This window comes from Peromyscus eremicus, chromosome 4, assembly GCF_949786415.1.
Source record: "Peromyscus eremicus chromosome 4, PerEre_H2_v1, whole genome shotgun sequence".
Classification (NCBI taxonomy): domain Eukaryota; kingdom Metazoa; phylum Chordata; class Mammalia; order Rodentia; family Cricetidae; genus Peromyscus; species Peromyscus eremicus.
The window spans coordinates 86,381,170-86,402,988 of record NC_081419.1 but is presented as its reverse complement, the minus strand read 5'-3'; the positions used below and the strand labels follow the sequence as shown (position 1 = coordinate 86,402,988).

At 39.0% G+C, this 21,819-nt stretch overlaps 1 protein-coding gene and 1 pseudogene across 1 annotated transcript in view; one reads left to right on the top strand and one right to left on the bottom strand.

The window, feature by feature from the left end:
- The window catches only part of Slc12a6 (solute carrier family 12 member 6), a 91,229-nt gene that overhangs the window by 33,284 nt on the left and 36,126 nt on the right, over nucleotides 1-21,819 (bottom strand). Inside the window, exon 2 of the mRNA XM_059261092.1 lies at nucleotides 11,951-11,995. Coding sequence (XP_059117075.1) covers nucleotides 11,951-11,995 — 45 coding nt within the window. The remainder of the gene's footprint in view (nucleotides 1-11,950; nucleotides 11,996-21,819) is intronic.
- On the top strand, nucleotides 3,891-5,070 carry LOC131909452 (nucleophosmin-like; annotated as a pseudogene).

The following is a 21,819-nucleotide window of genomic DNA, read 5'->3' as shown; positions in this document are numbered from 1 at the left end:
TCTCCTATAAATTATCTACCACCTTTGGCTCTTACAGTCTTTCTGCCCCCTCCTCCACAAACATCCCTGAGCCTTGAGATAATATATGAATGTCCAAATTGAGGCTAAGCACTCTACAGTCTTTTGTTTTCTATACACTGAGCAGCTGGAGGTCAGTAGTAGTTTTTGAAAGAGTCTCTCTATGAGGCCCAGACTGGTTTCAAACTCTTGAATATCTTTCCTCAGCCCCAAAGCACTAAATTATAGGTGTGTACCTTTATGGCTAGCATCCAATATATTTTTGTATGAGCCCTTTCATATTATTTTTATGTTGAAAGAGGTACTTGGCTGGAATCTGATGAACTAGCTGTAAACAAGGAAGAAACAGAGCTCCCAAGACAGCAAAGTTTGTGTTAAATGAATACTTCCTACTCTTTAGCTTTTTAAGTTGTGCGCAAGTTACATGATTGCACAGTCTGGCAGGAGAGAAGAGAAAAAAAATGTGTAAATACGATTTAAAACTAAGGTTCCCATTACTAAAAAAATATACTCGTGTAAAAATGAAGAACATTAAAATAATATCCATTACTTTAAATATGGAAGATGAGCCTGGCAGAAGATAGCAAGCTACTGAGATGAGCTGGTCATCTAGAAGGACATGAGACTGACTTGAAGGAGTTCCTGATGGTCGTGACAGGAAAAGTGATTGACACATGAGATATTCAAAATTATATTTTTAAAAAGTCAATTATGCAAAGTGAAAAACAACAGAAGAATCAACTTTGCTGTCTGTTTTGTGCTAACTATATTTGAGGATAATATACAGCTAAAGACTACTTTTTTATAGACACAGTGTAGCTAATCTATGATACATGGAACAGTACATAGGAAACCCTTGCCAATTTGCAAACATTAGGGGAAATAACAGATCTAGGCAATCATCATCAATGGCTGTGAAAACCATCTTGATAAAGGGCTGAGGCATAACCTTCTAGTGGGCAAATGAAGAAGACCATGAGCCTGTTGACTAACAAATCATTCAAAGCAAGACACTGCTCATCCTATGTATTCTTAGCAAAAGAAAGGAAACTCAACCTAATTAAGCCTCTCAGGATCACAGACAATACAAAGGAGGAAAACTGTAGGCATACACAAAGACACAATCACTAAAGTCAGAATGTAGGATAATCTCATTTCTTCAGCAAATCACAGGCTAAATGAGTGAACTTTTACTGATTAAAGCTTAAGATGTGACTGAAATCTAAGATATGATCTTTGTTAGACTCCTCAAACAAATGTGAAACGACTTTTTTTTTCCAGTTTTTCGAGACAGGGTTTCTCTGTGAAGCTTTCGAGCCTGTCCTGGAACTCACTCTGTAGACTAGTTCAGCCTCAATCTCAGAGAGATCCACCCACCTCTGCCTCCCAAGTGCTCGGATTAAAGACATGTATCACCATGGCATGGCTGTGAAGAGACATTTCTAGAACAGAGAAATGTCAGGCTGGAGAGATGGCTCAGCTGTTCTTCCAGAGGACCTGAGTTAAATTCCCAGCACCCACAGAGCAGCTCACAACCATCTGTAACTACAATGCCAGGGGATCCAATACCCTTTTCTGGCCCATGGGTACCAGGTACACATGTAGTGCACAGGCACATATATAGACAAAGCACTCATATACATAAAATATTCTTTAAAATTTAAAAACAGGGAAATTTAAATATATGCTAATTTAGAATTTTGCATTTATTATTCTCAGGCTTCTGTGGGACCAGAAAGCACCCCGGGACTAGGGCACTGGCTCCACTGGGATCTGAGAGCACTGTGCAACTAGCCTCCAGCCCCAGCGGTCTCAGAGGATGGTGAGGGGCCTGAGCTTCAACTCTAGTGTACTCAGGGTCCCCTGAAAAACTGGGGCTTTGGCTTCCTCAGTGGTCTTTAAGATTACTATGGGTGTGGGGTTTTGAATCCTGCGGTTCCAGTGGTTACTGCAGGACCCTGGAGTCTAGACTGCTGTGCTCCCCCAGAGGTTACTTAAAGTCTACTGCTTTAGCCACAGGCCACAATTAGCACCCAGACTTCAGTTCAGTGGGTCTGACATTTGCTATTCTGGCCCCCAGTGGATCCACAGGATCCAGGCAATGACTGGGGTTCTAACCCCATCTGGCTGCCTTGGTTCTTCGTGGGCCACTCCACCCTTGGTCTTGTTGGTACACAGCTACAGTGGGATTACCTCAGTGACTACACTTGACAACACTAAATTTCTGCAGTCCACATAGCTAAGTTTCAAGCAGTTAATCCTCTAGGAAGAATCACAGAAAACAAAACAGAATATACTCCAATGGGGAAGTCAAAACCGAAAGTCAAACATACTCTAGGAGATGCATAAAATACAACAAAGAAACACAAAGACTATGACATAGCCACCTTCCATGACCCATCCCAACCAACCACTCCCTTATGAAGGAATCCAAAACCACAGAGATAATGTCTAAGAATTCACAGTGCTGTGGAATAATCCTTTTATACACTGTAAGATTTGTCACTTGAATTGGTTTAATAAAAAGCTGACTGGCAGGTAGCCAGGCAGGAAGTATAGACAGGACAACCAAACTAAGGATGCTGGGATGAAGAAGGGAGGAATCAGGGAGATGGCAGCATATGCAGAGGAAACAGGATGTGTAGAGAATGAGATAACAAGCCATGAGCCAAGTGGCAGATGGTAGATAAGAAATATGGGATATATGGGCTAATTTAAAGTGTAAGAGTTAGCTAGTAACAAGCCTGAGCTATCAGCCGAGCATTTATAATTAATATTAAGCTTCTGAGTGGTTATTTGGGAGTGGCTGCCGGCATAGGAAAACTCTGCCTACATTCACAGTCTTACTTTTTAAAAGAATTAGTGATTATATAGAAGATTCAAACAAACAGATGGACAAATTAAGGAGATCTATCCCAGATTTCAATAAGAGAGTCTCAAAAGTGAATGAAACAGTAAATCAGAGGTGAAAGTCCAAATATAGAGGAAAAATTCAGCAAGGAGACTGAAACATTAAAAAACAAAACAAAACACTTGTGGTAAATAAGATGGTCAATCAAGTAAAATCCACAATATGCCATCACAGACAGACAAGAACAAGTAGAAGAGCAGGTTTCAGAGATGGAAGACAAAGACAATACAATCATGCATATATCTTCTAGAGGTGGTAGGTGCATGAAAATGTAATTGATAGTGAAAATATAAAACTCTCAAGTGAACCTTGGAGTCACAAAAACTACTCTAACAGCATGGAAGTTTATTGAGATGTATAGGGTTTAGGACCAGACAAGTATTTTGATGGGTATGTTAATATAGCTACATGATGATTTTGTGTATTTATTACAATAACTTTTTTTTTTTTCTGAGACAAGGTTTCACTATGTAGCTCTGGCTGTCCTAGAACTCACAATGTAGACCAAGCTGGCCTCAAACTCTCGGATCCACCTGCCTCTGCCTCCTGAGTGCTAGTATTAAAGGTGTATACTACACTTCTGGCCCAATAAAGTCATCTTTAAAATTGCATTAATTTACTTTTGTTGGTGTACATTTGGTCACATGTGCCACCTACCACGTATGTGAAGCTCAAAGACAACTTGTGGGAGTTGGTTCTCTCCTTCTAACCATGTAAGGCCCTGGGATTGAACTCTGGTCATCAGGCTTGGCAGCAAGCACTTATATCCACTGAGCCCTTGCTACCCAATGTTAGTTTTTTAATGGTAAAAATGAAAAAACAAACAAACAAATAGAAAATGTAGAATATGAAAGTTTCTTTAAAATATTCTAGGAAACTGCCCTGGCGTGATTCCGTCCTGCGTGTCTGTTCTGAGGAGCAGTAGGCAGTTTCCTCCGTCCGACTTCTCTCACACCGAAGTGCGCGCCTCCACCTCATGGAAGACTCGATGGACATGGACATGAGCCCTCTCAGGTCTCAGAATTACCTTTTCGGTTGTGAACTAAAAGCTGACAAGGATTATCACTTTAAGGTGGATAATGATGAGAATGAGCACCAGTTATCACTAAGAACGGTTAGTTTAGGGGCAGGGGCAAAAGACGAATTACACATCGTAGAGGCAGAAGCAATGAACTATGAAGGCAGTCCAATTAAAGTAACACTGGCAACTTTGAAAATGTCTGTACAACCAACAGTTTCTCTTGGGGGCTTTGAAATTACACCACCTGTGGTCTTAAGGTTGAAGTGTGCTTCAGGGCCTGTGCACATTAGTGGATAGCACCTAGTAGCTGTAGAGGAAGATGCAGAGTCAGAAGATGAAGATGAGGAGCATGTAAAACTCTTAAGTATGTCTGGAAAACGATCTGCTCCTGGGGGTGGTAACAAGGTTCTGCAGAAAAAAGTAAAACTTGACCAAGATGATGAGGATGATGAAGATGATGATGATGATGATTTTGATGATGAGGAAGCTGAAGAAAAAGTTCCAGTGAAGAAATCTGTACGAGATACCCCAGCCAAAAATGCACAAAAATCAAACCAAAATGGAAAAGACTTAAAACCATCAACACCAAGATCAAAGGGTCAAGAGTCTTTCAAAAAACAGGAAAAAACTCCTAAAACACCAAAAGGACCTAGTTCTGTAGAAGACATTAAGGCAAAAATGCAAGCAAGTATAGAAAAAGGTGGTTCTCTTCCCAAAGTAGAAGCCAAGTTCATTAATTATGTGAAGAATTGCTTCCGGATGACTGACCAGGAGGCTATTCAAGATCTCTGGCAGTGGAGAAAGTCTCTTTAAGAAAATGGTTTAAACAGTTTGAAATAATTCCGTCTTACTTAATTTCTGTAACAGTTGATATATCCAGCTGTCCTTTTTATAATGCAAAGTGAGAACTTTCCCTATTGTGTTTGATAAATGTTGTCCAGGTTCCATTGCCAAGAATGTGTTGTCTAAAATGCCTGTTTAGTTTTCAAGGATGGAACTCCACCCTTTACTTGGTTTTAAGTATGTATGGAATGTTATGATAGGACATAGTAATAGTGGTGGTCAGATGTGGAAATGGTAGGGAGACAAATATACATGTGAAATAAACTCAGTATTTTAATGAAGTAAAAAAAATAAAATAAAATAAAATATTCTAGGAAACTATCAAAGGATAAATTAAAGATATTCTTTTTTTTTTATATCTAGTATTAGGACATCCTGTTCAACTCTGCTGCTGCTGCTGCTCTGTTTGGACACCTCATTCTTGAGTTCCAGGTGAATCACTTTATTTATCAGTCAAATCTGGTTCTGGCTGCTTTTGCACAGGCTTCTACTGTTTGACTTCTTAATTGATTTGGAAAACAAAACAATTTCCATGGAGACTTTGCATCATAGGAAGACAATGATACTTGTAAGACCTAGTTATCCTGATCTATCCTGACTTGGGACAATCATGAAAAGTAGAGGCTTTCCACAGAAGGAACATAGCTCTTGCCAGATTTGCTTCTAGAGAAAAACATGAAACTAGAAGTAATTCTACCAAAAGGCATGGATGACTTCTCAGCTAGACTATGGTGGTTGGCAACCAGTCACAGTATGACTTTTTCTGTAGTCTGGGTTACAAAGGAATGCCAAAGACAATGGAATTTCTAGATTTTCCAAATAAAAATCTTTCTTGGCATGAACTCAGAACCAAACACATATCCCAGGACTCTTGAAGAGTATACAGAATCCTGGCACTGGAGAGATATCTCGGCAGTTAGCAGCACTTAATGAGGATGAGTTGGGCTCCCAGTACCCTCGCTGAAAAGCTCACTGTTGTCTGTAACTCCAGTTCCAGGGGACTGGACAGCCTCTCCTGACCTCCATGGGCACTAGGCGGTACACATGAACTCACAAGAAGATTACTTTGTAAGATATCCACTGGGTCTGGAAGACTGGCCGTGGCAGTGACCCGATTTCATCACCCCATCACTGTTGCGTGTTTCTTTTCTCTCCCTTTACTGCCCAAACAACACGGATACTATGAGGAAGCTGCTGTGTTTCAAGGCGCAATTAAAAAGAATACTGTCAGAACCAGTTTCTTCCCAAAATATTGTTTCTGCTTTTTGTGACACATCTATGTTCTTATATAACTTGCTTTTGTTGTTCCTTTTTGTGTGTGCTACAGACTGAACCCAGGGCTTTGAGCACACCATCACTAAGCTATGCTCTTTTTCTTTTCTTTGTAAACAGAAAAAGTGTATAGCTAATAGCTTGATGTTGAAAAATTTTTATTGTTTGCTTCTATTATTTCTACAATGTTGCTCTTGTCAGTTACCACTTACACTGTATTTTGAAACCAAGGTAAGCTGCAAAAATTGTCCTTTAGCCTCCTGACCTTGTCAAGTGGTCTTTGCTGGCTCAATCTAGACAGAGATGAAACAGTAAAAATACTTAAATTCCTCTGGCACACATCTATGTTTGAACCATATCAACAAGAACGGGAAAAAAATTGCCAGGTGGTGGTGGTGCACACCTTTAATCCCAGCACTCAGAAGGTAGAGGCAGGAAGATTTCCAAGTTCGAAGCCAGCTTGTTCTACAGAGCGAGTTCCAGGACAGCCAGAGATACACAGAGAAACCCTATCTCAAAAAACGAAACAAAACAAACAAACAAACAGAAGGATAATTTGTCTCAATGCTGTAAAAAAAATCACTGTTTTTAAGTGAATGAGAGGTTGGGAAAATGTGAGGTTTTTAAGAAGTATGTTGGAAATGGAAGCATGTTAAGTATTCTGAGAAATATGGTGGATGTATGTCATAACTCGTGAGAAAGAAAAAGCTGAAGATAGATTGGGGTTTTTTTCTATCTTTTTCTGAAAGAGATTCGAAAGAGTTCACAGGTTGGTATGTTTGCTTATTTTCAGTGATGAGAACTGAACCTGGGTACTCATACATGCTTGGTAAGCAAGCCACACTGAGCTATACTGCAGCCCTGTAAGTTATGCTTTTGATCTATATTGTTTGAATCATCAGTCAGACAGAGGCACATTACAACTGACTGCTGTATTTCTTCAGCTACAGTTTCCTTTCTCTTCAAAAAATCTTGTCGTATGTCCTGGAGTTTCTGAGAGACTGGATTTCGATGATGACATTGATGTGATGCTGTGTGACATTTTGTTTACTGTAATTTGTATGAACTGGTTGACAACTGAATCTAGATGCTTAATCACACCACATTTGTTATTTTTAGGGAGAGAAAAAAACTGCTACATAATTGTACTGGGATACTTTACTGTATTTGGTTAGCTTTCTTTTTGAGATATTAATAACCATTGATGATTAATGCCTGGATCCATTAACTTATGAGGGGTAAAATGTGGTGACAATTTCAATCTCTTAGTTTTCATTAGTTCAAGACCTTCACACCAGAGACATTTTAATCTACTTGGCTCTCAAGTGGTACAGTTAAATATAAAACAGATTATCTATTAGTTTATTCTTCCCCTTCATTGAGCAATTAATGCATAGGCTCACAAGAACATTCCAGTTATGAACAATTAGTTTTTAGTATGTTAATATTGGTTATGTTTCCTATCAAATGCTTCATCTACCTATACTAAAATGATTATATAGTTCTTTAATACTAATACAGTAAATACTTAAGTTTTATATTTATTTTTGAGGCAGGGGTCAGGCTAGCCTCAAGCTCATGTTCCTCATGCCTCATCTTCCTAAGTACTGAGATGACAGGTGTGAACCACCAGTGACAAGGGTATAAATTCATTTTTGATATAAAGCCTGTCATGTATTTTTAGCAACTCGATAATGGTATTTGTTTAATTTGAGGCATTGGGGATTGAACCCAGGGCCTTAAGTGTGGTAGGTAAATACTCTAACATGGGTCCAAACCCCAGCCCATGGAGATAATCTTTAAAAATGCTATGTGCAAGAAGACCTGCACAAGATCAATCTGGCCAACATTCCAGCATGGAAGAGGGAGGAGCTTGCAAGCTCCACCTCTTGCTGAAGGGTGGCTGACAGAGATGCTTCTGGGAGAGGGGAGGACCCTGTTAAGGGTGTGGCCTTGGTGTCAGTCACACTCCACTGGGCTGACAGAGACGCTTCTGGGTGGGAGGAGGACCCGTTAAGGGTGTGGCCTTGGTGTCAATCACACTCCACTGGACTGACAGTGATGCTTCTGGGAGGGGGGAGGACCCTGCTAAGGGTGTGGCCCCTGGTGTCAATCACACTCCACTGGCTCCACATCCATGAGTATACAGGCAGCACATACTGCATGATAAAATATTGTTGTAATAATAAAAGTGTAAAAATAAAAAACACAGGAACTTTAGAACAAGTGGGGAATGGGGACAGATCTGGGAGGAGTCCAGGAGAGTAGTGGTGTGAATATAATCAAAACACTTTGCATTTATGCATGAAATTCTCAAAAAAGTAATAAAAATATTATATTTAAATTGAAAATAAAAATACTACATGATTCAGATTACAAATACTTCGTTTGGGCTGGACAACGCTTTTCTCATATTGCCACTGTTAAGTTTTGGTGTCAAGGTTAAGAAAGACTCAAACTGATTTCACAGTGTTTATTTGGTTTTCTATGCTATGAGATTGTACAAGACTGGAATGTTTTTATCCTTGCATGTTTAATAAAATTTGTAAACCTGCCATGACTCACTGATGTTTGCCTCTTTGCTTTCTAAAATGTTTGAACTTGAAAATTATACACACACACACACAGGGAAAAGTTCATAGATTGTTAAGTACAAACTTTGATTCATTATCACAAGAGCAGCTTCACCTCCCATACATTACCTCAGCTTGACCCTGAGTTTTGCAAGAGAGCTTATGAGTCAGTGGGAACAGTAAATACATTAAAATAACTGCAGCCTGTTGGCAGGAGCAGTACTTAGCAGGTCTGGAAGATGCTGTTTTCAATCTCATTTGGCAGGAAAAGTCTGAAAGATGTTATTATAAACCGTATTCAGCAAGCAAGACAATTGAGCCAGTGTTCACCACAGGAGCTTCTTAGAAACACTGGGGTTGGGATGGAGGCGTTGAGAGTTTTTGGTTTTTGAGGTGCTGGAGTTGAACCCAGGGGATAGTGTTTGCCAAGTTAGCATTGAATCACTAAATTACGTCCCCAGTCCTGAAAGGTGGGGCAACTGTACAAAAAAAATTATAAAATACAGTCTTTCTCTGCTTCAGTGCAGTTGATTTGTGAATGGTGTAAATTTTTACCGTCCATTTCACTTGTGAAGGCCTCTGTACCTCCACTGCATCTATGTTCCTGTTCAGATAATAAACTAGTTTCAGAGTTCTGAGCTTATCTTGGCAATTTCACAATTCAGGGGAGAAAAAAAATTGAGACAAGGTCTCATGTAGCCCAGGCTAGCCTTGTAATCTTGATCTTCTTGCCTGTTTCTCACATGTTAGGATTACATGAATATGCTAACATGATAGATACATATAGACAGACAGACAGATACATAGTTGAGAGAATGAGAAAGAGAGAGAGAGAGAGAGAGAGAGAGAGAGAGAGAGAGAGAGCGCGAGCGCGCAAGCGCACAGTTTCTTCAATACTATGGAACTTTTCTGGAAGCAAACAAGCCATATCAAGTTCTTTCCCTACTGTGGACTTTCTGATAACACATTTTCCACAGCTGCTATTGTATATTCTAACAGCTAAAAGCTTAGCAGTGTGCAAAACCAGATGCGCACACCACCATACAACATAACTCTTTGCATACAATAAAGTCCTAATTCTCACCATAATTAAAGAAGTAGAACACAAACTAGAAATGACACTCTACCTATTAGAATGTAAAAAATATAGACTAATAAAATCAATTTGGGCCAGAGAGCTGGCTCATCAGGTAAAGATACTTGCGGCCAAGGCTGACAACCTGAGTTCAATGCCCACAACACACATAGTGGTAGGAGAGCACAGATGCCTGAAAGTTGTTTTCTGACCTCCACAAACTTGCTATGGCAAGCACATCACTTCCCTATAAAGTAAGTAAGTAAATAAATATAACTTTAAAAATAACGTAAGTTTTTATAACCGAGAGCCAAACGTTCCTCCATACCTAGGTCAGTGGGAGAGTTTATGGTGATCCATCTCATTGAAAATGTACAAACCATGAGAGGAAACTACAAATGTGCTGATAGTCTTGACTGCAGAGATGCAACTACAAGACGCTTATTGCAGAATAATTTGTTTAAAAAACTGTATGTGTGTGGATGTTTTGCTTGCACACGTCTATCCATGTGACCCATGCACACAGTGCTTACACCATGCTAAATAAAGAGGGCATTGAATTCCCTGGAACTGGACTTACAAACAGTTGTGAGCTGCCATGTGGGTCCTGGGAATTGAACCCAGGTGCTCTGGAAGAGCAGTCGGTGATCTTAACCAGCTGAGCCATCTCTCCATGCCCTTCAACATAATTTCTTTAATAGCATTCTAGAAATAACCTCGAATGTTCATGAAGAGGGGGAACTGGCTGAGTAAAACTGCAGTGAACAGCGCAATCGCACTGTATTCTAAACAGAGGAATGAGTAGAGCTTGACACACTGATAGGAACTACCCAGACAAAACATTAACTGACAAAATGCCATTTGAATAATATAAGGCCACTGACATAAAAAGGAAACAGTCATCATATGTAATATGAACATGTATAAATAAACTGAGTACTTGGGGAAGCAGAGCTGAGGTGTGGGGAGGACAGACCCTTGAACGACTGGCTACCTTTAACTGATTTTCTGTACTGCTTGGATTCCCCATTGCAGGGTTTCTAGAAAGGAGTCCAAGTATATGTTTTGAAAATCTCCAAGTCCTGAGAGCTTATCAAATTCTTGTCAAATTACAGTTTTCCTATACTAACCAAGACTTAGAGGAAACAATTCACTTCTATAACTTGTTTCATAGGTAAGAAACTGGAATATCAATTTTATAGGTTATTAAAGTCAGTGTTGTCTGTGAAGGCTTTCAGTAATTACGTTTTGTCATAGCTTACTTATTGTGTGTGTGTGTGTGTGTGTGTGTGTGTGTGTGTGGTGATGGTGTGTGAGTACACACATGCCACCATGTGCTGTGAAGGTCAGAGGACAACCTGAAAGAGTAAGGTCTTTCCTTCTTCTATGTGGGTCCCAGGACTCAGAACCAGTACCTGGTGAGCACCTCACAACTGAGTGACTTCCAGCAATTAAAATGTGGTTCAACACCAACACAAACAACAGAGACGTCTATCTATAAAGTTCACGATATTACATAATATTATAATCTTTTTACTACTGTATGTGTTCACAAAGGGTGCGGAGGTTAGAGGACACTTTGTGGGGTTGATGCGCTCTTCCCTTCCCCTGTACCTAAGTCCTGAGGACCAAACTCAGGCCACCAGGCTTGCACAGCAAGCACCTTTTCTTTCTTCCTTCCTTCCTTCCTTTCTTAAATTTATTTTTTCTATTATCAGCTTGATACAGTATAAGTTCTTATCCTAATAGTTAAAGGTGTCATTGAGGCTTACCCAGTAATTGAGTAAAACCAAAACTTACTCTAAGTCACAGTCATCCTAGGGTCCCCCCTGCTATGTAGCCTCCCTGGTTCTGTGGGTTGCAGTCTGATTGTTCTTTGCAAGCACCTTGACTTGATGACCCACGTGGACACGATGTGTGGGGGGAAACCTGCCACAGCACATGTGTGGAGACTACCGTCTGCTTTTCAATTCAATTCTAGAAAAAGAAGCTCTAGGATTATTTTAACTTCAGACTATGTAAAATTACTTTTTAAAATGTAATTAATTTAGTTTTAGTAATTAATTACAAAGGCAGCTTCCTATCCTTTACCAAGTTACAAATCAACAGAGAAAGACTTGAGGGGTGAAAAGTAAAGTGAAAGAACCCCAAACATCAATACGAGTGGGGAGTAAGTAGTATCTGTTAGTAAATCAGGCGAGGTGACTGGAGAGCCACTTCCCAGAGCAATACTATACCTAACAGCTGGCTGTGCTCCCCTGTGATGGAGTTCTGACTCGGGTCTGAAAAACAAACAATTGAAAAGGATAGAAAAAATGAATGACCAAAACAAACAATTATTTAAAACTCAAGCAACAAAAGTCAAACAAGGTAATAAGCAAAAACTTAAAAAAAAAATTAACAAAAGGGGGGAAAAACCAGAAAACTCAACTAGAATGAACTATTGTAAAATAATTATCACATTCTTCAATACATTAAACATGAAACAACAATTCCACATCTACCCCCTAAAACACTTGAAAATGGGGACTCAGATACATATATAATCATGTTTCCAGTGGCATTAATCACAAGAGTCAAAGGCAAAAACAGTCCAAGTTGTTCTCCAGTATATGAATGAGTAACTGAAATGTGGTACCCATATAGGATGTGGTATTATTTGGCTATAAAAAGAATGAAATTCTGACCCATCCTCTGTAAAACACAGATAAAACTAATGTGGGGGAAAGGCAGACACAAAGGATACATATTATATGATTATATTTATATGACCTATTGATCACAAGCAAATTTATAGATACAAAAATCCCACTGGCCAGTGGGATTAGCTGAATGAAGTATGGATATTATTGCTAAATGATCAAAAGTGCTGTTTAGGGGTGATATGAAATTCAAAAATTTAGAAGTAAGGGCAGGGAAGCACTGTAGGTAAGAGCTGCCAGGAAATACACACTTAAAAATTGACTGAAAGGGTAAACTTTGTGTTGCAAATATATTACCACAATAAAAAAGTAACTAAAAATCATCACTCAGATTTGATCAGGCAACAGTACTTCATAAAGTAGAAGTATAACCTGTCAGTACCTGTGACAGTCACATTTTCTGCCGCAACTCAAAGGCAAGACATGACCAGAGTGTTTATTACTACCAGAATACTCCAATGTGAATTAAAGATAAAGTGACTAAGCTAGCTTTGATAAAAACCTATTTCATCAATAATCTGAAAGTGGTGACAACAAGCCAAATTCCTAATGCAAGCGAGATTGACAGGCACTGCTTAACCATCAACCACTGCTTATTTTAAGGGCTTGAAAAGCATTAAGGGCTAAATATGGAAACAGCCCTAAGCTCCACTTTTCACATAGACTAAGTCTCCTGAGATGCTGAGAACTGCATTTGGCTTTCTTCTTGCAAGCATCTGAAGAATAAAAATAAATTTGGACCATGTTCTGTGAATAATGAGAAAAATTACTTCTTTAATTTTACTAATTTCTAATTGAAGTTTTTTATTTTCTCCAATTATTGTGTTAGCAATAAGCTATATAAAAATAGCAGTGTTTTTTGCCAATGATAAGTAGCACATTTTAAAAATATCATGTTATTAATAGTTTTACACAAAATTCAAGTAATATTCTCCAAGCTTCATAAATATGCCATATATAATTAAATATAACACTTTCCCCACCCCCCATTTTTCGAAACAGGGTTTCTCGGTGAAACAGTCCTGGCTAACCTGGAACTCACTCTGTAGACCAGGCTGGCCTTCAACTCACAGAGATCCGCCTGCCTCTGCCTCCCGAGTGCTGGGATTAAAGGCGTGCGCCACCACCGCCCGGCTTTAAATATAACACTTTAAAGTAAAGATCCCAGAGGTAGGGACATAGCTAGTGGTACTGGATTGGACCTCCAGTACTTCAGTAATAATAAAAAACACCTCCAAGACAGAAGAGTAAATAAGAATTCTTAACAAATTCTGGCTTCTCATCTACACTACAGTATCCCCATACACTGTCATCAAGAAAGACATAAAGTAAACACCTTATTTCCACAATTAAAGTTTTAAACGCTAAGTGGTCATTTATATTTAGTTACATTTTCAGAGAATTTTCTTCCTTAATTTGATTTTAGAAAAGAGGAACATCAAACTCAATGACATCAGGGTCAACACATTAGCAAGTCAATCTCTAGCTTTTTAAAAATGGATCTTCTCATCTAAATAAAAGACCCGTTCAAATTCAAGCCAGACAGAATTTCAGCACTGAGAAGGGGAGGTGGGCACAAAGTCCCACCACTAACCAGAAAGCTACCTGCAACTGAAACATGCTAAGAGAGGAAAAAAATCAATTTTCTCCAATGAAGTGACACTCTGTAGATCAAACAAGCTTCTGGGCAGGCCTCATGCTCAGCAACAGCTGACCAACACCAATCAGACTCTCATGTTTTGTTTTGTGTGTGTGACACAAATGCATACTTTTTTTAGTTTTACATTTTTTGTCTTTTGGGATTTTGTTTTCTTTTTTGTTTTTGAGAGAGAAAGGGATAGAAAGGGTGGGAGAAAGTACATGAATAGGTAGGGAGGATCTGGGAGGACTTGGGAGAGAGAAAAGAATATGATAAAACATATTATATGAAAAAAGGAAAAAATATTTAAAAAAAGAAATCTAAAAGAAGATAAAGGATTTAATCTGTCATGCACCTTTGATAGCAAAGAGAAAAATGTCCAGGGGCAGTGCTCATTTGTAGAGATTTTTTTTCCTGAGGAGCCTTACTACTTTACCATTGCCCAGGCAGTAATTACTTTCTAATTTTCTGTCAAGAATTTCTTCACTACCTCAGTCATAGCTGAGAACAGAAATATCATGGTTGGCTCCACACCACGGCAATAAAGTCAGTCATATAATTTTTATTTTTTGGTAACCTAGTGCATATGAAACCTGTGTTTATAATACACTATAGTATCTATGAAGTGTGCAGTCACATTACATTCTTCCTTAAACAATATACATACATACCTTCATTATAAAATACTCTATTGCTAAAGGATTCTAATGATCATCTGAGCCTTTTGTGAGCTATAATCTCCTCACGGGTGGAAGATCTTGCCTCAGGATTGATGGCTGCCTTTATCAGGGTGCTACATACTTAAGGCTGGATGGGAGGTGATGGCTACTTTTTTTTTTATTTCAGATTTTGTATTGTTTTACATAACAAAAGCAATGAATGTTTAAAAGAAATAAAAGGTACCTGGGTCAGGTGACATGTGCTTGTAATCCCAACACTTAGCAGACGAAGGCAGAAAAATTATGAGTTCAAGGTAAGGCAAAAAGGAATATAATATGAAAAATAATCAATGTTCCATAAAATATACCCTGTAAGCACTCTCTAATTGAGCGTTCTATCTCTATGCATGTTTGCTTTTGTTGTTGTTTTTTTGAAACAGGTCTCACTATGTAGTCCTCCACAGTGAAACTCCCAATCCTTTCTGAAGCTGAGGAAGGATGCCCCGTCTTCTAACTTTACATTGACCCAAGACCCACACATTATTTGTTCTTCCAGTTTTGGGATGGGTGTTTTTCTTTCTGCCACTTAGGGTAGCTAGGAATGGGGGAAATGTAACAAACTACATTATTTGAAACCAAATACAAGAGAAATTTCCTGAGATTTCATTTATTTTCTTTAGTAACTCTAGCCTTGGAAAACAGCAGATCCTATGGGGAGCCTTTCTTTATGGTGGTAAACTATTTTCTGTCTGTAACTGAGATATATTTCTAGAGAGGAAAGGACAACTCGCTGTTATCTCCTTAGGGTTAGAAGCACTGCAAGAAGTACAATTGAAGCTGCCAGAGTCTGTAATGGTTTAAAGCATGGTAGCTTAGCCTCGCTTTTCTATTCTTGCTTCCGATGACAAATGTTGTCCTTATTTTCCAAACGTTGTGTATAACTTCACTTCTCCCTGGAAGTCAGCTGTGTGGGGAGAAGGAATGACCTAGCACAGAAAAGTAACCTGGAGTTTCTGAAATGAGATCGAAAGCACATTTGTCAATGACAAGTGTGTTGATCTTGGGAAGGTCATATACTCTGTCTATGCATTCAAGTTTCCTTCTCATTTAGCCAAACAATTACTTATGCAGAACACTAGAAACAAATCAAAGCAGAGGTGATGTGTCTAAGCAGGAAGTGAAAGCGTCTCCACATTAAGCAGAGTTGTCTACTCATCACAGAAGGCCTGCAGACAGTGGCTTCATGTTGCCCTTTTGAAAGTGGATTTCTAAAAGTAAGACACAATGAAATCTGTGATGATTGATTCTTCACACAAAAAAGTCTCTGGAGCATGTGATGCTTTTTGACAGCATTTCTGGTGTTTTGTTTTGGGGAAACAAGGTCTTACTTGGTAGTCAACAGAGGTCTCAAACTCAGAATACTTCATTTTCAGCCTCCAAAGTGCTGCTATTATAGGCATGCTACTACAGCTGATGATTATTTGATAATCATCAATCATACCCCAATATGAATCCTACCTGTTAAAATAATGACAGATCTGGTAGGAAATGCCCACTGGTATAATAGTGGCATGACCATCCCAACTGCTTTCTGACTAGTTCTAAGGCTGCTCCCCAAGATGAAACCTACACCTGGTACCATTATTGGACCAAGAACCTGTGTCTAGACAGGCCATAGGCCATAGAAGCTACTATTATTATTCTGTTAAATGGACATAGTAATAAACCAACGCCTAATGACTTAAGATTACACCCATAGATCAATGATTTTCTCAACCCTCAACTGAGAAGCTTCTATCTGCAGTAGATGATGACTAACAGGGCAAAGTGTATACAATAAGATACATAAATAAAATAATAAAAATAAAATCTTAAAAAAAGTAAGGCCTGTATAAAAAGAAAGCAGGCATGACAATCTAGAAAATGACCGCTTGGAACAGAGGAATGGCTGCAGAAAGACCTTATGAGATGAGATGGGAACAAGCTTGGTACATTTGGGAACTTGTAATGTGCTAAATTGTAGTGAGCAGCACAGTGTTAAAAGAGGTCAAAAAATTTGGAGGCAATCACACCCACCCAAGTTCATAAAGACCATGAAAACGTCACTTTTATTCCAAACGTGGTCTGGAGTAACTGGAAAGTTTTAAGTAGCCACACAACAAGTCTGGTTAACTGATTTAAAAAGGCCAAATGATGGTTGAATTGTAAAGGGAGTAAGAACAGAAACCGAGGGCTGGAGGGATGTCTCAGCTCTTAAGAGTGCTTGCTGCTCTTACAAAGGACCTGGGTTAAGATCTTAGCACTCATAATGGTAGGCTCACAACTGCCTATTACTCTCATTCTGGTTCCAAGGGAACTGACACTGACACTGTCTTCTGGAAAGAGAGAGAGAGAGACAGAGACAGAGACAGAGACAGAGACAGAGAGACAGACAGACAAAGAGAGAAAGAGAAAGAAACCAAGAACACACAAACGAACACCACAGAGGGAGGGAGTACTTAGAACAAAGGTGTGAGCTGTCCTGTTCAATGAACAAGTAAACAAGGTTAATCCACAGCATAAACAGGGAGTGACAGCATGGTATAAGAGACTAGTGCAGGGAGGGAAGAAAGAGCATGGACCACAGGAGGCCTTCTAGGACACAATCAGGACTTCTGGGTTACTCTGAGGATGACAGGAAGCCACTGGAAGGCTTTATGTCTCCACAGGATCACTACAGCTGTTATCAAGAACAGACTGCACCATAAATAAGGAGGCAAAGGAGGTAGAGTTAGAAGGCTATGATGATCCAAGAAAAGAAGATGTCACCTTGACTGAGGTCAGAAAGTACTGAGGATAATGAGTAGTGGTCAGAGTTGAGTGTGAGGACCACAGAAGACTAGGAAAAAGCAAGTGACCTAGCTCAAGGTCACTTCCCAGGGAAGCTAGGTAAAGGAGTCTATGCAATGACAGGTCAGTGGCATGGATCTCTTGGTTAGTGTGAGCTAATAAATACAGCAGCTAGTAAAAACATTAAGAATTCACTTAATGAGAAGCAATTCAAATGTCCACTGTTGAATGAATAAACAAAATGTAGTATATATGTACAGTTAAATATTTGGCCTTGAAAAGGAAGGTAATTTGGACACAAACTTGTTGGGGGATATTGGATCACACTGTGAACCCCGAGTTTGCATTTGTGTTAGTTAAATAAAATTAACCTTGGGTCAGGAGGCTGAATGAGCAAACTAGTTGACAGACAGTAATCATAGAGCCTCAGAGGGCATCCAGGAGAGATAGAGAGACACAGGAAGGAGTAGGGTGGGGTTTGGAGTGGCACAGCCTTTTTTGGTTTGGCAAAGCGGATGCACGGGTCTTCTGTGGACGCCAGCAAGGAGAGAGGGTTAGCTAGTTTCTACTCAGCCTCTCTGAGCTTGTAGGTTTTCACCCTAGCCTTTGAATCTTGAGTCTTATTCATAATTAGAATGATAAGAGATTTAGTTAAATCTCCTTTAACAGGAGCAGAATTCTCTCCAGGCTGTGGCCTGAGTGGCCAGGCTGCTGCTAGAGAAACAGGCTGGTAACTCAAAGTTTCAATCGCTGGCTGCAGCCACTGTGTCCAAATTAACACAAACTACAGGATGGATGAAGTTATTTCTTTCAGTCCCATGGACACAAAAGGCAAGTGTCTTATGAAGATTTGAAGCAGTCACTCAGAAACAGGAATGATGGTTCCTCAGCTCTGTAGGGAGGAAAGTGACTCACACAATGCAAACATTCTGAAGCTCTTTTGTAGAGCAATGCAAATACACTTCATACAATTGAATTGTACATGTAAAAACTGAGCTGAGCATGGTAGACTATATGCCTATAATCCTAGAATCTGAGGAAGGAGAATCTCAAGACTGAAGAAGCTTGGGCTACTCATGATGAGAGTCTGTATCAGAAAGACAAAAATTAATAAATGTAAAATTGGAGTAAGATTTATGTTACACTTTGTCACAATTCAAAAAACAATAGATGACTGTTATGATTTTTGTTTGGGGAGTGTTTTTTGGTGATAGTAGAGATTGGTGGGGCAGGATTGAGACAGACACTCACTATGAAACCCAGACTTGCTTCACAATTTCCTGCATCAGCCTCCTGAGTGGTGGGATCACCTTATAGTAAAGCGATAAATCCACAGGAGTCTGTTTAAGAAGTATTAGGGAAATTTATTAAGGTAAATTGAGAAAATACACTCATGAATACAGAACAGAGTAGACAGCTGAAGTCATCCTGTGATCTGATGGGGAATGAATCCACCTCGCAGGCAGGAGCAGGGAGAAGGAGCATGTGACCCTTCTCCCTTTCCTTTTTATTTATTTATTTATTTATTTTTAATTAAGAGATTTTCTATTCATTTTATATGCCAACCACAGATTCCCGTGTCCTCCCTCCTCCAATCCCCCCAGCTTTCGCCCCCAACCCACCCTCCATTCCCATCTCCTCCAAGGCAAGGTCTCCCATGGGGAGTCAGCAGAGCCTGGCACATTCAGCTGAGGCAAGTCCAAGCCCCTCCTCCCTGCACCAAGGCTACTCCCTTTCCTTTTAAGAGGTACCATGGAAGGAAGCACTGCCTCCTTCCAGCCCTACAGCTCAAGGTCATGGGCGGAGCAAATACCACTACATTTCCCCTTTTTGTCTAAATAAGAAGGTTCTAAACTTAATGTAAACTATATACAATAAGAATAATTATCAAGTGTTGTCCAGGAAAAACAAAGGGTAATAACATAAACAAAAATGGAACTACAACCAACAAGAACAACATCAAACAAGAAAGACATGCTAAATGTCCAGAAATGTCCAGAACATAGGTAAATGGCAAATCACCAAGATTACTCCAATAGCTGTCCACCTTGAAGATTCTAAACTCTAGTACTAATATGTTCTAGCTAAGATACGAGAAAATTGTAACCGTAACTACATTATAGTTTTGGTAAACAGACTGTGGTTTTCATTTACAGCATTCAAAAGTCTAAAATAAGGGCTCAGTTTTGTTATTTTTAATATTTTCTGTGTTCATTAGTTTTTCAGCAGCTCGGTCTCCCAAGTCACAAGATAGTATGAGCTCACTACACACTTTAGAGAAGATGACGTATCATGTAGCTTAAATATAAAACCACCTAATGCAGCTACAAACATTACTAATGCAATTCCAGTATTTCCGGAAAAAAGCTGAAGGACCAAATTTGAAAACTGTCCAATGTAAGACCTTGATTAACTTGGAGAATTCTAACATATGGTTTTAAGGACAGCAGTTAGGTAAAATGGAAACTGTTAAAATATAAGACTTCCATCCACTGCTATCAGGACTGATATTTAAATTCAAAAGCTAGTGAAAGCAGAGACTGTAAAAAAATATGTACAGGGCTGGTGAGATGACCCCGTGGGTGAAGATACTCGCTGCCAAGCTTGAAGACCTAAGTTCCATTCCTGGGACCCACATAAAAGTGGTTGTCCTCTGACCTCCCCCATTACAGCATGTGCTTGTAAATGAACAGTTTAACCATTATTTTATAAGTACAAACATGTTTTTTGATTCATCAATCATTTGATAGAAGCTATACAACTTTGCTGATTGAATTTACTCTCATTTTCTTCTTACCCGAATCATAAATACTAGGCAGGCATATGCCTATCATTTCTAATTTTCATTAATGGCACCAATGAAACAATATTTGTATCCTTCTAAAACTTTGTCATATTTCCCCACTCTTTCTGAGATCTCTCATTTATTGGTAATTTAAATAAATTTTGCTGACTTGCCTAAGTAATTCATGTTAGTTTTCAGAGAGATGCTCTACTATCTCTTTAGGTACCATATCAATTTGTGCAATGTTTAATCAGCCTATTCACTTGTGATATAAATATATTTGTCATGGCAGTTTTCAAATCAAATACAACAAACTTTTGTACAAAAATAATAGCAACAGTCATCCATAGCAATTATTACACTCTCTCTCTCTCTCTCTCTCTCTCTATATATATATATATATATATATATATATATATATATATATATAGTAGCACATATGCAATATATATGACAAACATCCAAACCCCTTATCTGTTTTATTTCATTTACAGCATTTCCATCCCATGATGTGGCTGCTGTTAGTATCACCTCATTTTATAGGAGAAACAAAGGGAATTCCCAGAATGGTGGTGAAGGGAGAGCCCTCTGTCACAGTTGGCACATACAAGGCAGAATGGAAATGAGAGCACAGGACTGGGAGGTAAAAACACAGGCAAGATTCTAACTCTACCATGCACTGTTCAGGTAACCTGGGAAAATGACTAAATAGTTCTTAGCCTTAACTTTCTATTTATGCAATGAGACTAAAAATTTCTATTTATGCAATAAAATAATGCAGAGAAAATTATGAGGATTGGATAGAGACGGAAGATACTCATTAAACAATTAGTATTAGAGAATTGAGCATGTTGGTCATTATATTACATGGCTTCAATTTCAGCAACTCGGCAGAGTGGGATAAGAGGATTGTCTTGAGAGCGAGAGAGCAAGAGAGAGGGGGGGAATATTTATGAATAGAGAAGAAAAAAGCTGGGCATAGTGGCATGTGCTTTTAATCCCAACACTTGGAGGCAGAGGTAGCTCTGAGAGTTGGAGGCCACCCTGGTCTATATAGCAAGTTCTAGACCACCAAGGGCTACATATTACGACCCTGTCTCTCACACACATGGCATACAAAAGGCAATTCCTAATATAAGAAGCTCATAAACTAGTTGAAGAATCAAATTCAACATAAGAAACTGAAAACAGTGGTAGTATTTTATATTTAATAATACCCTACACTTGAAAAAAATGTTTCCATATATTTTCTTTGGTTCTCATGATAATCCTGTCGTATCAGCAGGAAATGTATGAAGAAGTTAAAGCTAAGCTGGGCTCCATGGTCTGGCTAACACATACAGAATGTAAACTTCAAAAACTAGTTTGACAACAAACAACAAGAAAGAAACCAAAGAAACAATACTATTCACAATAGCCTTTAAAAAATATCTTGGAATAAATCTAACCAAGGAAGTAAAAGATCTGTATGATGAAAACAGTGAAGACACTG